This window comes from Streptopelia decaocto (assembly GCF_964273445.1).
Source record: "Streptopelia decaocto genome assembly, chromosome: 2".
NCBI lineage: Eukaryota > Metazoa > Chordata > Aves > Columbiformes > Columbidae > Streptopelia > Streptopelia decaocto.
Genome location: NC_138655.1, coordinates 54,380,918 through 54,398,022, shown reverse-complemented (window position 1 = coordinate 54,398,022; position 17,105 = coordinate 54,380,918). Strand labels below are relative to the sequence as shown.

At 43.7% G+C, this 17,105-nt stretch overlaps 1 protein-coding gene across 1 annotated transcript in view; it reads right to left on the bottom strand.

The window, feature by feature from the left end:
• RAB31 (RAB31, member RAS oncogene family) overlaps positions 1-8,681 on the bottom strand; it is a 68,713-nt gene extending 60,032 nt beyond the window's left edge. Inside the window, exon 1 of the mRNA XM_082045749.1 lies at positions 8,571-8,681. Within this exon, the coding sequence (XP_081901875.1) occupies positions 8,571-8,609 (39 nt within the window). The 5' untranslated portion in view covers positions 8,610-8,681. The remainder of the gene's footprint in view (positions 1-8,570) is intronic.
• Positions 8,682-17,105: the final 8,424 nt, after the last annotated feature.

Here is a 17,105-nt window from a genome sequence, read left to right as displayed (position 1 = left end):
CATGTCCTCATGCCACCCCTGCAGAAAGTCCCAGGGACACCAAAGTGACCCAAAACCAGGAGCTTGGGCCATGCCAGGGGGCTGTATGCTACGCAATGGCCCTCCGTGACACTGGGTCTGGCTCACCCATGGGGCTGCAGAGCTCGTGAGGAGCAAATGAAGCCATAAACCAGAGTAGGAAGATCTTTGGTATCACCCTGTGTGCCAGCCTCCGCAGCACGTGTGAGGAAACTGAGGGGCAGAAGACGCATGCTGCCAGCTCTGGAGACACCAAACAATCATCGCACTGAAAATGAGATCCACGGTGCTTTCAGCTTCACAGATGAGCTCCGTAGAAGAACCAGACCAACCCTGAGAAAGTGACAGGTACGCTACCTAACTTAGCCATGGCAAATGCATTTGTTCCCTTTGATGTCAGGACCCAGAAGACCAGACGGGGCAAACCCTTCCTGTTTCCCAACCATCCTTCCCAACCGTCTTGCAGAGTAGCTCTGGGTACCACGTTTTGGGCATTCAGCTAGCCCCAGAAGAGGCTTGAGAATAACATGAGCAGAGGAAGCCTCAAATCTCCACGAGGACGTGTAGACGACGGCAAGGCGGTCAGACCACAACTCCAAACTACAGCCCTCCATCAGTGAGGGCTGATGAGCCACTGAAGCTGAGGAGAAACAAGTTGACTTGCACTCAGCAACTTGTCTTCTGAGGCAGCACCTGAATTGTGGGGAAGGTGGGGGATCAATGGTGCAAACCTGCTAAAGCCAGCTGTGTTCCCTTTCAACACACCCCTCAAAAACAAGGGTCAGGAAAGGAAGAAAATGGTACCTGTCCTGATCTCATGTGTATGGGGATGCAGCCAGAAAATACATGGTCAACAACAGTCCCTGCAAGGTCTAACATCCCTGAAGACTGGGCAAATGGCATTTGGAAGAATGAGCAGCAGGGAGGCAAAAGAAACGGTGGCTGTTTGAGGGTAACTGGAGCAGAGCTGTGGCTCCAGCCTCCCTGTAAATGCTTCTCTCAACAGGGAGTTCGCTTGAGAAATTTTAGAAAGAATATGCCTATCCAGCCTGCACACTTCCAGAGTCCACAGCATCCATGTATTCAGCTCAGACCCAACACTAGCAAAGTTTACCAGCGCTGTAATTTATAAACACTACCACATGCAAAAGCCCTGCAGGCTCAGAGGCCTTTGCCCATGACCAGCTTAGCTAATGCCTATTGTGCCACTTCCTTCAACTGCTCTCTAACTGCAACATGTCCTATCAAGAAGGCAAATTATCGCCTTAGAAACAAGTCGTACCATCAACCAGAGTCTCAGACAACATATTTTAAAGTGGCCTTTGAATATGGCTTGACTTAAGCCAGTTAAAAGGAATTGTTTGATGAGAGGGTTTCTCTTTTCCCTACACATTTCTTGCATGCAGAGTTTCTGGTTGCTTCACACAGTCTGCCTCAGCACTACTTCACTGAATATGGCTAAAACTGCATTCATCTGTGTTTAAAAAGGGAGCTTATTAGCAATTCAACTTGCTTATTTTCACAAAAAGAAATAACCTACTTTTTTCTCAGAATTACTGTAAAACAAGAAGTTTCACAATTTTTCAGCCAATACTAAGAAATCAAAAAGAAGGACTGCAGCAAGGACCTGAGGAAATCTTAAAAAAAAATTGGTAATACTATAAACAAAATAACTAAATACAATTTAAAGACAGTAAAACTACAACCTGCACGTGATTTTTGGATGATAGCCACAGCAAGGTCTCATTCAACGAGCAAGTTATAAGGAGCAGAAGGGAGCTCAGAGCTGGTTATCAGTGAATTGGAGTCGATCACACGCAGTCCTCCCAGCAACAGGTACCAGCCACAGGCTATTCTTTTGCTGTCCAGCTAATGAGTAATAATGAGCTTCCTCTTCAGAGGCTTTGCAGCTACCAAAAGTAAAACCCACTTCACATCCTGCTTTCTCTTGCTTCAGAAATCCAGTTTGGTTGTGCTGCTGGAAACGAAAGCAGAATGTGGCCTCTGCTTTCTTTTCTTAGAAGGATGTTCAGGTCATAACCCAGCCTACTCACTTTCCTAAGATATCCCACGCAAAATTTTTTGAAGATATGAGTTGTAGTGGATGCACTCAACCTGCTCCAGCCAAACCAGCAGCAGTTTGGTAGAGACTCCAAAGTCTGTATCCCCTGCGACATGAGTAAACACAGAAATTCTGCAGGCAGGTCAGGAAAGCAGTAAGGCCGAGATCAAGACAAAACCCTGAATTCTGTTAAATTCAGATAAATTATTTACCTACATATCTAATGTCTACATTGCAAAAATCTGATTTAGCCATTTAAACATTTTACAAATTAATATGAAAACGCTAGATTAGGCTTCTGAACATACCTACTAATTGACAAGAGAAAAGGTATTTCTCATTTACTATGTAACTGGATTTTTATGCAATATTTTTCCCAAAAAAAAGAGAATGACCACAGTCCCAGTCTCTTTCAGTATCCTGGTAGACTGCATTTTGAACAGTAAAGCAGGCCAATGGAGTATGGAAATATGCACACATAAGTGCCAACTTCAGAGTATTCACCAAGGAAGAATACAGAGAATACCGTTTCCCAAGGAAATGAGGCATATGTAGTCACGCTAACCGTGTGTCTGGCTGTCTGCCTTTCAGTTCCCCATGCACTTAAAATCATTGTCCAGTTTTACACGTGATTTGATGTTTCATTACAATGCAAAGAAATAAGTGGCTAGGAGACAGACATGGATAAGGGCTCCTTTGATGGAAAGGCTGTGACAATAGGTATTTCATATCAATGGCTCCACAAGACAGATATCCATGCAAAATCATGGTTGAAAAATTTCTCTCATGGTAGAGCTATTTGTTTACATAACAAAACATGAATGAATAAGGGGATGATGATAAACCATTAACATGGAAAAAAATAATAAATCGCTGTCAGTCACTGTTCTTCTCTCAGATATTTTGTGGACAGAATTTTAGAAGGCATACATTTACTTCATGAGTAAAATCATCTTCTTTTCGCAACTACCTGTCTGCACTACTTTGGTCCCTCTTTTTCTGTTTTAGGCTACAGCATTGCAGCTGTTCATGCACATACAGCTTCTGCATGTGTCTTCTTACTGTCTTCAGTTGAATGATCATCCTAACATACAGACACTCTTGCACATATCTAGTGAGAAGAAAGTATCTTAACTGGTACAACTGAACCAGGGATGCATTTTTTGTTTCAACAGCAGTGCTCCTATTTGGGTTGGAACATCTAGGCCCTAAGAGCATTAATAATGCCAAGCATATTAGAGACAAAAAAGAAACAGAAGTGTTGTATTTTATAAACACCAAAACAAACTACAAGACTCTCGGTGATGTGTTCAGTACAATGGTTTCTTAAAACACAAGAGTGGGTACTCAAGTTTTGCACAGAAAGGTGTGACACATGCACACATACACCCTGCTACGGGAATTTGTTCTCCATCCAACAGAATCCAGATCTTCACATTATCGTGGCATGAAGGTAGGAAAAGCAGAGAGATTCGCTCCTTAAGAAAACTACTCGCATATTGACAATTACTTTAAATATTCAACAATTCTGAGCTGAATTGCACATCCTGCACACGCCGACACTGCACAGAGAGGTGCATGACATCGTCAAAGGTAACAAACCATTACCCACACCTGGCAATTGGGATTCATTTCCAGAGAATTTGAGAAAAAACAACTTCTCAGTAAGGGTGACAGAGCACTGGAACAGGCTGCCCAGGGAGGTTGTGGAGTCTCCTTCTCTGGAGACATTGAAACCCGCCTGGACATGTTCCTGTGCGACGTCACCTAGGCGTTCCTGCTCCAGCAGGGGGATTGGACTAGATGATCTTTTGAGGTCCCTTCCAATCCCAAACATACTGTGATACTGTGATACTGTGAATGACAGAATCACGCAGTGTTAGGGATTGGAAGGGACCTCAAAAGATCACCTAATCCAATCCCCCTGCCTGAGCAGGAACACTTAAAAAAACTCCTGAGGAAACTTGCTTCTCCTCCGCAGAGGAAATGTCACTCCTTTTACAAAGTTAGACTCACCAGCTTCAGACAGTATTTTCAGACTACATGCTAGCAGAATGCATGCCAGCAAGTGACTTCTTGTGAGTAAGAAAATGGAAGCACAAACTGAACGATGAAGAAATGAAGTCTCAGGCAAAGAAGATGCAGTCACTGCATTTGGTAAAAATCTTTCTACAGTAAGAGCAGTTAAGCTCTGGGATATAACCCTGGGGACAAGATAAACCTTCATTGTGAGTTTTTTAGGAACAGGTGAGACAAACCTGTCAGGAAAGTTATAAGCAGAGCTTTAAGGCCAAGGGATGCCCTCTGAGTCTCTTTGAATCCTAACTCCTTTGGTCCTACAGCAAATAGTCACAACCTAAAAATGTAATAAACAAAATCAAAAGGAAAATAGTAATGGAGGTCACTTCAGATGGTGGTTAGCAAGCCACCTCCCAAATCCTCTCTGGAGAGCTGTCAAAGTTTCCTCAGGAAGTGACAAAGACAAGAAACTTTGCCTTAGTCTTAAAACTGGCAACCTATTCTGCGGTTGCCACACACAATTATGTCAGGACTTGGCAGAGAGCTGTAAATCACTCCTCCAGCCTGCATAAAGAAAACATCAGGAGCCAAGGCGCATGGCACCCAGCAGCCACATCCAGATTAGGAAACCTGGCAGTTTTTCCCAGCCACCCGCCTGGCCACATTTCAGCACTGAAGCACAGCTCAGGAACACATCAGCCCCTCTCTGTCCCTCTTTCCTTTACCCCCTCAAGAGGGTGGCCACTCAGGACAGAAACATCATGCAAATCAAATGGGAGCTGCATTAGAGAGGTTCTCTTCACCTCTACTCTGCCCTGGTGAGACCACATCTGGAATATTGTGTCCAGTTCTGGGCCCCTCAGTTCCAGAAGGACAGGGAACTGCTGGAAAGAGTCCAGCACAGGGAAACCAAGACGATTAAGGGAGTGAAGCATCTCCCTTATGAGGAAAGGCTGAGGGAGCTGGGTCTCTATAGCTTGGAAAAGAGGAGACTGAGAGGTGACCTCATTCATGTTTATAAATATGTAAAGGGTGAGTGTCACGAGGATGGAGCCAGGCTCTTCTCAGTGACAATCAATGATAGGACAAGGGGTAATGGGTTCAAACTGGAACACAGGAGGTTCCACTTAAATTTGAGAAGAAACTTCTTCTCAGTGAGGGTGACAGAACACTGGAACAGGCTGCCCAGAGAGGTTGTGGAGTTTCCTTCTCTGGAGACATTCAAAACCCGCCTGGACACATTCCTGTGTAACCTCATTTAAGTGTTCCTGCTCCAGCAGGGGGATTGGACTAGATGATCTTTTAAGGTCCCTTCCAATCCCTAACATTCTGTGATTCGGTGATTTCCTTTCATCGCATAAACTGAGCTGCAGCTAAGACTTGCTTGGTACCAGAAGCTGGTGCCCTCTAACACAGGGTCAACTGCTATGAACAAAGAACAGACTGGACCAAGAGACCAGGAAGAGTTTGAAGTGCCAAGACAGGACTTGGAGCAGATGCTCAAGTGTTGGCACTTAGAATGATGAACACATTCCACATGCAGATACCTCAATTCCCAGCAGCAATAATTTACTGGGTGAAGTAGTTAAGGAATGGGCTTGAGGCCACTTGCATGGCAACATACTCAAGAGAGCCACTGAAATTGTACCGCCATAGCTCTTACACCTAAGGCTGTGAGGCACTGAACAATTAGGCAGGCATCCAGTTCCCTCCAGCCCACCAGCTGGAACCATCCCTCCTCAAAGAGCGCTGCCTTCCTAAATTCATAAATAACAAAGCTCCATGATCAACAAAGCCTGCCTTCCAAACTGACTCACACCTAGGCTTGAGCTGCCTTAAATTTCCTCTCTGTTGTTGCCTTGGTAGCGTCTCCTCCAATGCCGATAAACCTCACAACCATCCCCTTCTAGTGCACAACTCCAGGCTCCTCCAAATCTCCCCCATCGCAAACATAGAATTTCAAAAAACCTCAGGCCACTCTGGACGAGCAGGAAGCAAAATGCAGATACCTAAATCCTAGTTATGATAGATTTTTGTTGGAAATTCAAGGCCAGATTCCCTCCTGTGCTACAGCAAGACATGGGCAAGGTGAGGGTCTATCCAAGAGCCGATAACTTACTGCCTAGCTCTACCATGATGGCTCCTGGCCAAAGGTTGACCCTGGAGTACTGTGCAAGCTTAGAGGGCCTGGCAGCATGGAGCACGGCTCTGGTTTCTCTATTCCCCTCTCTCCTTACCCTCCCATCTATACCCTCTATAGACAAATGGTGCTCTGCGGCTTGCGGAGAAGTTGGTTTTGCCAACGTTGCACCAACTGCAATTCTCTTCCTCACTGGGGAATTTTGAGCTGGCAGAAACAGCTCAAGACCAGGTCCTTTGCACAGCTGAGGACCGCAGACCATTAGTGATCCTCCTGTCCAATTTAGAGGTGCAGTCTAGGGCTTTGTTCAGAAGTGGGGAGGGACACAGGTTTACAAACTAATTTAATCCCTATTTCTAATAACAACAGGAACTCAGCCTGGGACCTGGACATGCCAGACTTGACTTAGGACTGTCAGAGGATCTACTAGATACAGTACAGATCAACCTACCAGGTCCAGGACCTACTGATAAGACAACTGTTAAGATTCCTTTTGGTAGACCTGAAAATATGGGTTTGTGTTTTTAAGATTTATGTTTGCACTTGCTCACATGGACAAGTACAGTCTGTCTGTTCTGGAAGTCTGTCTGAGCTTCACAAGGGGGTGTGTCATACAAAGCAGTCCCCTCACTTTTAGGAAAACAGGGCATCAGCTTCCATGGTAAGCAAGATGTCCACAATCAGAAGTAGATGGGTTTCTAGTATTACAGCCTATTAAAACTCAGGAAGGAAGACTCACTAACTACTAAGCGACTATAACTATAGACACTTACATATTCCAAAGTGTTCCCGCTGTCATCCTATCATTTTAGTGAATCTACAGAGTAATTGCATATTCTTGGTAACACAGAGCTGCTTTATAGGTTTTATTTTTTCCTGTCTTAAAAGAAGTAAACAATTGCCTTGCAAAACCTCCAGCACATTTTGATGTTACAAAACAGCAATAAATAATGGGCAAGAGGAATGTCATGCCACAAGAGACTCATGTCTATAAAATTACAGGATTTTCCACTAGGGAAGAAAAAATAAAGACACATCCACATATTTTACCACAGACTCCTCACGTTTGTATAAACCAAATTTATTTTGCCTCTATGCCATTTAAAAAGTTCAAGACAGGAATTCTAACTGAGAAAGGAAGAATGGTCACCGACAAATACCTGGGTTCCACTGTTCAGTGTCCTGGCATTTACTCCACTGCAAGGTACCCACTCCTGCTGGGGTAAGTGTCAACACAAATCAGGTGTTGGTGTTTGTTTGTTTAATGTTCAACTCACTTGTACTGCATAAAAGAGAAGTCACTTTGAAACGCCTTCCTTCATACAGCTTTCCTGAATGTTTATGGACACATGGACCTAAAAGCAACCTGATACTTTGAGATGTTTGATTCTAAAACCAAAACAAAACAACCCCACAACAATTCAGTAGTGATGCTCTCTCAGTAACTGTCAGAAGAGGTGGCTCTGTTCTCCCAGAAGTATTTGTAACAACCCTGCAAGCACATTTTGCTGCGAAGCTCCCTGCGCGCAGGGCACAGAGGGGGCAGGCGCAGCCGAACTGCAAAGCTAAGCACATTGCTGCTCCAGATGGGAAATGCACACACGGGTTCGCCAAAAACCAAAAGAAGAAAAAAAAAAAAAAAAGTGGCAGAAAGGACATTCCTGTAAGGAGCCGAGCCAAAGATTTGAGTAAACCCAGGCAAGTAATTAAACAGATCACCGACACGGCACATAGGTGGCAGGGGGCCGAGGCGCCCGGGAGGAAGAGCCACCCGAAATAAGGTCTCAGCGAGCTGCCCCGTCCCTCTGTTTCGCTTCCCACCATTGTTAGAGGGGCTCGGTGAAGCCAAAGCTGCGAGTGACAAGACCTTCCAGCCTGCGACGGGGATGGGGGGGCTGCAAAACGCTCCCGGACGCCTGTCGGGGCTTCGGTCCCGCAGGGAGACCCGCCGCCGGGTCACCACCGCCCCCGCGGCCGGGAAGCGCCGGCTCTCCAGCGGTGGAGCCCCCCAAATAGAGACCCTCACTCCCACCCCTTTACGCCCTCTCACTTTTTAAAAGTTCGAAAACAAGGCAAAAACAACAACAAAACCCACTAAAGCTTTCCCCCGCCCCCCGGGGTCCGGTGCGCGGCTGCCAAGTCTCGGCGTGGAGGAATTTACCGCGGCCGATCCCCCCCGACCCGGGACGGGGAGACGCGGCGCCCTCGGGAGGAAGGAGAGAGAGGCTGGAAGTGTTCCCCTTTTTACCGAGCACCCCACCTCCCTCAGCCCCCACCAGCGGGGTGGGAAAGAAAAGAGGGAAGTGATCCCCCTTGCTCCCCTCTACTCACTCCAAGCAGACACACTTTCAGCTCGCGTATCGCCATCATCTGCCCGGGGCCCGGCCGCTCCGCATGCCCCGGCGCGCCGCCGCTCCGCTCCGCCCTGCCCGCCGCGGCACAGCCCCCCCGGGGCCGCCCCCGCCGCCGCCGCCGGTCACATGCGCCCGGCCCCGCCTCGCCGCGGCGGTGCCTCCCCCTCCCGCAGCCCCCCGGCTCCCGAGCGCCGCGGGTCTCATCTGCGGGGGAGCTGGGGCAGGCGGGGTCGTTCCTTGGCTGGAGGGGGGAATCTGCTCGGCGCTGCAAACGCTGCGCTCCGGAGTGCGCTTGTGAGCGGGGGAGATATTTTGTAAATATTTGCTGTTGTGGGAAAAATAATCGGTGAGAGCCTGCATCCTGCATGGGGTTGCACATATGCTTAGTCCTACACACCATGTGCTGGTCTAGCTACAGGATTTGCACTGCTTCAGTCACGAACGATCTGCATCCATCTACCTTTCATTTTTTTTTTTCACAGAATCACAGAATGTTAGGGATTGGAAAGGACCTCAAAAGTTCTTCTAGTCCAATCCCCCTGCCGGAGCAGGAACACCTAGATGAGGTTACACAGGAATGTGTCCAGGCGGGTTTTGAATGTCTCCAGAGAATGAGACTCCACAACCTCCCTGGGCAGCCTGTTCCAGTGCTCTGTGACCCTCACCGTGAAGAAGTTTCTTCTCATGTTTAAGTGGCACCTCCTACGTTCCAGTTTGTACCCAGTTTCTTTTACTTACTACATGCAGAAAACATTTAAAAGAGAAACTCTGCTTTTACACAACCCTGGCAATAAATACCTGTGTTTGATTAAAGTAGTCAGGTTAATAGTAGGGCTGCACCCCACACATCCAAAAGTTATGCTAAATACTACATTGCAGCTGATGTTAGGAACCATCTACCAAAATCAATGAGGTAGGTTCATAACCACTCTGCTTTCGGTAGCCAGAGTCCTAGGATTTATGGAGAAAAGGTGCATGCTATAACTCCAGAAAAGCAGAAAAACATTGCCTGTTGAGTATTTTTAGTCATAGCCTCTGTTCTACTTACTCTTTTATTTTCATTTTTTTCACTGATTTATCAGATAGAATTGCTAAAGGGAAATTAAGAAAATCTTTATTAGATTAGTCATTGTGAGATTACTGCCACGTCATTAGGAGCTTCCTGGTGATAAACTGCTGTGTCACTAATTAGTTCCACGTTGGATCCAACACTGGCACTGATAGGCTGGAAGGGGATGTTTGCACTCATGCAGAGCTCCCAAATCCTAGGCCAAGGAAATGCTTGGAACAAAGCAGTTGTTATCCCCAAGGAGGAAAACACAAAATATTTCTACTGGAGTATAACAGCCTGTCAGGAAAGAGACTATCAAAAGAGAGACATCAAAGGAGATGCTCATCAGAGAGATGCTTCTGGTTTAATGAAGCTTTTGTTTGTTGGTTTGTTGTTTTCTTTTTAAGGAGAATTTAGCAAATAGTAACAAAGCACAGCAGGTTTTCAGGCAAACAACACAGAATATTGCCAGGATTCTATCTGCTCATTGTCTTTCTACAAGAATGCATTATACAATAAAGTCTTTCAATAAGCAAATGGAATGCAGTCATGAACATAGAACAATTACAGTTTGCACTCATAGCACCACACCCGACATTTCAGCCAGTAATTACTTTTACAAATCATCAGGAGATACGACTTTTTAAGATTTTACACCATCTCACTCCATCCTTTCTTTCAAATCTGAACTAAATGTTGCTTCTCTACCTTTGATTCAGACTTTTCCACTCTTGAAGGACTGAGATTCACAGACAGTGTTATGGTTCAGGATCACCTTTCCATAAATTCTTCTTCTTTTTTTTTTTTTTTTTGTCACATCTTTAAACATTTCTGTGTCATTCATTTATCCCATTGGTTATCTATCCCTTTTCTTTGGTCGAGATTTTGTAATCTATCTACGATAGATTGCGGATTACAGAAAGAGATTGATAAGTGGCACACTGCATTCAAAGCTGTTCAGCATCACAAGCACAGCTTGAGGGCTTGTCTTTAAATGTGCTCAGATGGAGTTACGATGATGTAATGAGAGCATCCATAGAGCAGCTTAATGGACTTTACATACATTAACTGTAGCTTTAACCAAGGTACCTTAACTTTCCAAAACTTCTCAATGCAGGCTTGCACTGGAGTACAATAAATAAAGTTCCAGTTTGGGAGAGTACTTGCTTAAGCCAGTCCATTTTTGAGACAGTAATATATCCCACTGACTTCAAAGGCATGTAAGTACCTGTCTAATTACTGCCTTGACTCAGTACCACCGTAATACAAAACCATGCCTGAGAAATCTACCCAGGAAAGCAAGTCAGATTCCCATCTTTCTCCTTATCTGAGAAAACAACCTCTCAAACACACAGTGGTGAAACAGAAGCCCTCACTAAAAAAAAAAGGTTAAAGCCTAGACGTCAAAAGCTTACTTCTGAAGATAGTGAATAACTAATTAGCTACATACAGCAAGCAATTTGTATAAAACAGTAGCACGAAGGTGACTCAGTGGAAGCCGTTCAGGCTGAACCAGCAGGAAAGAGAGTGTTAAGGAAGGACAATTTTGCTTGCACAGGCAAAATGTCTGAAGAGACAAACAAATAAAGAACAACCAGAGGAAAAAAAAAATATATATATATTTATTTAAACAAAGAGTACAGAAACAAACAAACAAAAGGAAAAAATATCCCCCAAAATTAGGGAGACAAGAAAAGAGAAAAATAACAATACAAACAGACATGTGCGCCACCATTTAAAAAAAAAGAGCTAATGACGTTCTTTCTTCCAGGAACTGGCATAATCCATGTGTTTGTCTGCATGCAAGACGCTGTGGTCAGGAAAACATTTTTGAGGAATTGGTCATGTTGCAGTGTTTTCAAATGGCTGGTTAAAGCAAAGGAAAACAAGTCTTTATATCCTAAAGGTTTTCCTTTTTTTTCTTTTTATAGCATCTTATTCAATGAATAATTATAAGTTTTGAAGCAATGATTTGCCGCATTTCTTTCTAACCAACTGTATTTTGCTTTTGGGAAATAAAAAGCCAAGTGGCTTTGTTTTTCAGCAGCCTTCCCTTAGCGTTTCAAGTAAGCCATTGTGTCTGTAGAAATAATTTCCTCCTGTTTGCAGAAACTGGAGGAACCACACTGTCCTTCAGTCTGTTCTTACTCTATAACAATGCAAATGCACTGATTTCAAATTAGTTACTCTTTACTGTGAGAAAATTTGGTCCTCAGAGCTGGGCTTATGCCAGCAAGATAAGATCTGGCTTAAGGTAGTTCTGAGTGTGATAATTGGAAAGTTTGTTCAGGCCTGTCTCAATCTGGAAATTCCAGGTAGTACTAGTTGCCTTGGGAGAGTAGGATTGATTCATCCTTTGCTATTTTTTTTTTCTTAGACAGCTAAAGCAGGACTATCCCATCACTCACCCTCATTTTTTCAGTGTAACACCACTATTTCATTGGAATAGACCCATCAAAGTGAGGAAGGAAGGCAGCCTCCTGCTTAGAGGCACAAGACCAGAATTTGGGAAGAGTGGGTTATTCTCCTGCTCGCAGCATTGGCTTGCTGTGGGGCCTGGGGCTGGGTACCTAACAGCCCTCTGTCCCAGCACATGGTCCTCCAGCAGCCTGGGACAATGGTAGCTGGGGCTGCTGCTGCCCTCCTCTTTGCCCCTACCCACATGTTTCTGCCCCTCTGTGACTTGTGCTGGTAGAAAACTAGTCCTACATGTAAAAGTTTATCTACAGCATCAGTTGATTCCTCTTTAGAAGTGATGCAATGGTGTTTATCTAGCCTGTATTAGTAGGAAACTGGGTGCTTGAGTGGTGCTGGCAATGTTCCCAGGTTTATGAAGGCATCTGCCTTCCTCCTCCTGCTTTCTCTCTCCGATGAGTGACCTATGCAGAGAAAGATCCCTCTGAGATCCTGATGCGTGTCCAGTTCCCGAAATGGCTGTTGTCTGTCCCAAGCACCTGGTGACTTACTTCCTTTCTCCCACTGCTGCTTTCCTTCTCAATTTCTTGGCAAGCATCTTCCTCACACAAAAATGTTATCCCTCCTCTTCACTGGCAAATTCAAGCCAGGCCCTCCTACTATGGGCTGCCATCCCAGCTCTTATTCCCAAGGCACAGAGCAGGAGGTGAGTTAACTCCACACTGCCCGGGGAGAAGTGCCTCTGCATCTCACAGATGACACAAATGTGCAGTACAGTAATGACTCCCACCACAGAAATTTCACCAGTGCCTGCCCAAAGAACTGACAAAATCTCTTAAAAGGAAAGCAGCTGCTGCTGAGCAAGCAGTTCTTTGAGCAGGAGGAGCAGCTTCCAGCTCAGACCCTAGATCCCATGCAAAATCCGGTGGTTACGAAATGGCTAAAAGTCTGGAAGATGCTAATTTTTTTCATTTGTTTACTTAGGAGTCTCCTGGGAGACCTTACAGCGGCCTCCAGTACTTAAAGGGGACCTACAGGGAAGATGGGGAGGGTCTCTTCATCACAGAGTATAGTGATAGGATGAGGGGTAATGGTCTTGAACTGAAAGAGGGTAGGTTTAGATTAGATATTAGGAATAAATTATTTTCTGTGAGGGTGGTGAGAACTGAAACAGGTTATCCAGAGAAGGTGTTGATGCCCCATCCCTGCGAGTGTTCAAGGCCAGGCTGGATGGGGCTTTGAGCAACCTGGTCTAGGGGAAGGCAGAGAGATTGGCCTAGATGATCTTTCAGGCCCCCTTCAAGCCAAACCATTCTGTGATTGACTCTATGATTGATCACCATAAAGGTTAGAAAAGGGCTGCCCTGGGAAGGGCTCATGAGATTCCCAAGACGTGGAAACTGGAGAAGTACTGGAATGATCTGGTGGAGATTGAGGGCTTGATTCTGATTTCAGTCACATAGGTCTTAAAATACTGCAATTTTTTAACTTCAGTAGAGTTATTCTACTTCATTTCACTTGCCAAAAGTGAGTTATGCCCTTCTTAGCCCACTGGTTTCAGCATTAATGCCAGGAGAATCTGCAGTTGCCTGTTACTTCATTTTATTGTAGTGTTGCTTCATGTTTCAACATCTCTTGTTTGTGGCATTTATATGGTCCAGTCATTCTCTCCTGAAGAGAAAATCCACTGGAAAACGTTAGAGAGGAGTAAACTTCTGCAAGATCCTACTTGCAGCTTCACTGCCAAGTACTGTGAAAAGCAGCATTATTGCTGTTGAAAAAAACCTGGGGGTTGTTTGTATAAAGCTTACCAGCATGCTGCTTGATAAACCTTGAAACAGATACACTGTTCCTAAAGTGCTTGAGAAAGATTTTTTGCAGTATAAATATATATTTGTCAAGAGGGTCAAATTTACTTTACTGGTTTCTGGTTAATTCCCAGGGCAATCTCCTATTGCAGAAGAATGCTAATGTAAATTAAGGCAAGTTTTCTCATTCTTTGCAAGCGATGTGCTATAGCCCCAAGTTGGTGACAGCACTCCATTTTTCCACTGACACTGTTCAATGGGGAAAGAATTAAAAATGTGGGGTTTTTTTAATTATATCTGAAAAACAGAAGCTGAGGTACAACTCGAGGATGCTACAAATACTGTAGGCAATTAAGCACCAAGGATGAAAACTAGCTAAAGCAGAATATCAGCTCAATTGAAAAACAGACACAAATCTGTCTTAGATGGATTTGAACTGGAAGTTAAGATTAGGGTTTTGTAAGGCTTTGGAAATTTTCTCTAACAGCAGCTGTCAGAGCAACAAATGAAAAGGAAACTAACTTAAAGGTAGAGATTGATGTATGTAATAAAAAATTTCTGAGATTACCTGAAATAAGACAAGTCAAGATTCAGTGATCCAATCAATGATTTCTCTGTATTGCTAAGTAAATTTGCCACTCAACAACCAGCTGTTCAGGCTGGACATCAGGCCTGAATGTATCACAAATTAATCCAGTTAGAGCTCTTCTACTGAGATTGAAATCATCAATGTATTTCATTTAGTCCAGCAAAAGCCATCCAGCTGCTTCAATCTGTATATTACTTATACATGTTGAATTCATACAATCAATTCCTGATGAAAGCTCCATATCTTATTATCAATCTCCTTTTCCACATGAACCTTATAAAAATACTTACGTGAGCCCATGATGCTGGATTAATCCTTTCTTATGTTATATTCTATAAAAAATATGCCTGAGCATTGCACATGCTCGCAAATGTAAACAGCAACCTAAACAAAAGGTTGTTGTGATTTCATGTACCAAGGCGCAGTTCAAAACAGGGGGCTCACTGACTGTGGGCATTCAAGGTGGCAATTTGGCAGTGTCCATAGCTATTGTAACCTTATGTTTTGCAAGTCCTGTCCTTGGGCTGTCCATTTTGAGGGCACTTTGCAAAGGCAGCATGATGATTATTATGAGTGAGTCCATGGAGGTGACATGAACTGTCTCAAGTTTACTTTCGGTGGTGCCAGGATTGGTTTGTTCCATTCCTTTCATGCTTCTGGTATAGCTGATACGTGTTAGTTGCTGCCTGAAAAGGGAAAGTAAAGATCAGCTTCACCCAACTAGATGTTGTGTGATTGGAGTGATAAACGGAGAGAGATCTCTACTTCAAAATGCAGGGAGGCTTTCTGGCAGGATGGCGATAACTTCTTGCTTTCCAGCTCACTGCAGGAGTAGCCCAGTGAGTAGGAGCTTGTTATAAATTACAACTGGATTTCCTGAATAGTAATGCTGTTTCCTTCTGGCAGTATATTCCACAGTACACTATCTTCATACATAATAGAGTAGTATCTAGTAGTTAACTTTGCCCAATTTACCACCATTAGCTTTGTATGCGATGAAGGAGCCTGTGTTTACTACCAAATGAAAGAACACCATCCACAATTCTCCTTTTAATTAAGCTTAGCCTTGCAAACTATGAAAAGGGTATTGTATTAAGGCAAATGTTTTATAATCAAGCAAGCAGTCTCCTATTGTGCCTATTGTCAAGGAGAGATAACAGGGCTCTTATACTGGCAGAAATTTGTCCTGCCAAGTGGGCATCAGGTTTGTCTAAAACATGCCCAGTGTGTGTGTACTGCCAGCCACAGAAGGTTTGAACTTCACATTGATTTTTCTCATTAAATCCTCAGGCACTGAGTGCACATTGATAGGTGCTTCCTCTGGTTACAGAAGACCCAAACAGGGATCTTCCAAACAAGGCTCAAATGAAAATGCATCTATCCATCCTGGCCTTACACTAGTTCAGGTGCTGAGTGGGGTTCTGTAGCAGCTTGTGGTGTCACTTCTATCTTTTTGTCTGCATCTGGGAAGGAGAAATTGAAATTCACTTGTAAGCCAGGTGGTGACTGAGGAGGCTTATCTTATAGACTAAAGACGATTCATTTGTTTAGACTTAACATTAGAGGGTTCTTTGCAGTCCAAATAGTAAATATGAAAACAATCTGAGAAAGAAATCTCAGAGGGAGAAAAATCTGATCAAAAGATTCTCATCAATCCAAAATACCTACTAGATCATGAAAGACAGAGCTCCTATCTTTTTTTTCTTTTTCTGTTTCTGCTATAAATAATTTTTTTGTGTGTTTGAATGAGTTTAAGTCTGAATTTGGGGTTGAATTTCTCACTGCCCATCTAAACAGTCCTGAAATGCAGAGGATGTTTGATGTAAACTCCAAATCACCTTTTGGGTCTATGTCCTTTATGGGGACAAATTAACCCTTAAAAGAAACCTGCAGTTTTGCAAAGTTTTGACCACAGAAATTATAATTATTACTGTTGTGATGTCAGAATTTTGTTTTCAGGTTAAGTCCTTGTTTAATATTTATTCCCATTTCCATGAACATCTGTGGTAGTACTGCCTGTTTATGGACTTCAGAATTTGCCTCCAAGACAGATAATGTTCAAACCTGAAAATAAATTAAAAGTCTGTGTGCTTTGTAGATTTTTGAGTATTTAGTAATAAAATATTTTACAAGGGGGAAGAGAATGCACTACTTGATCAACAGGTTTGTTTTTCTAATGAGGAATAATAATATAGTAGTCTCTTCAAATAAGCAATAACTTGTCAGAGTCTTAAGTGCACCAACAGATGCTGATTACCCTGACATAACAAATAGCTAAGAGACAATCTTGAAGAGCAGAAATCGGAAATACGCACAATGCAGTGTATTTTATCAGTCCAGATTTTTTACCCTCTCCTTCAATCATCCTTCATGGTTTCTTTAAATATGATTGAGTGGTGATGGGTGTATCATGTCTAAAGGTTCTACAGTACACTAGGAGGCTGTAAATGTTATTTTAAGGGCAATTAAATGCCAAGCAAAGTTTTATACTAAGCCTGCATTCTAAGGGTATGCAAACATACCTTCACAAAGTAGCAGGTAGATCAGAAAGTCATCTCTCTCACTCTCACAGTTAGAAAAGCTTTACGAACTGATGAGAATAAAAATATCAGAGCACTAATTGGAAAGGTCAGTTGCGAAGGTATAGTT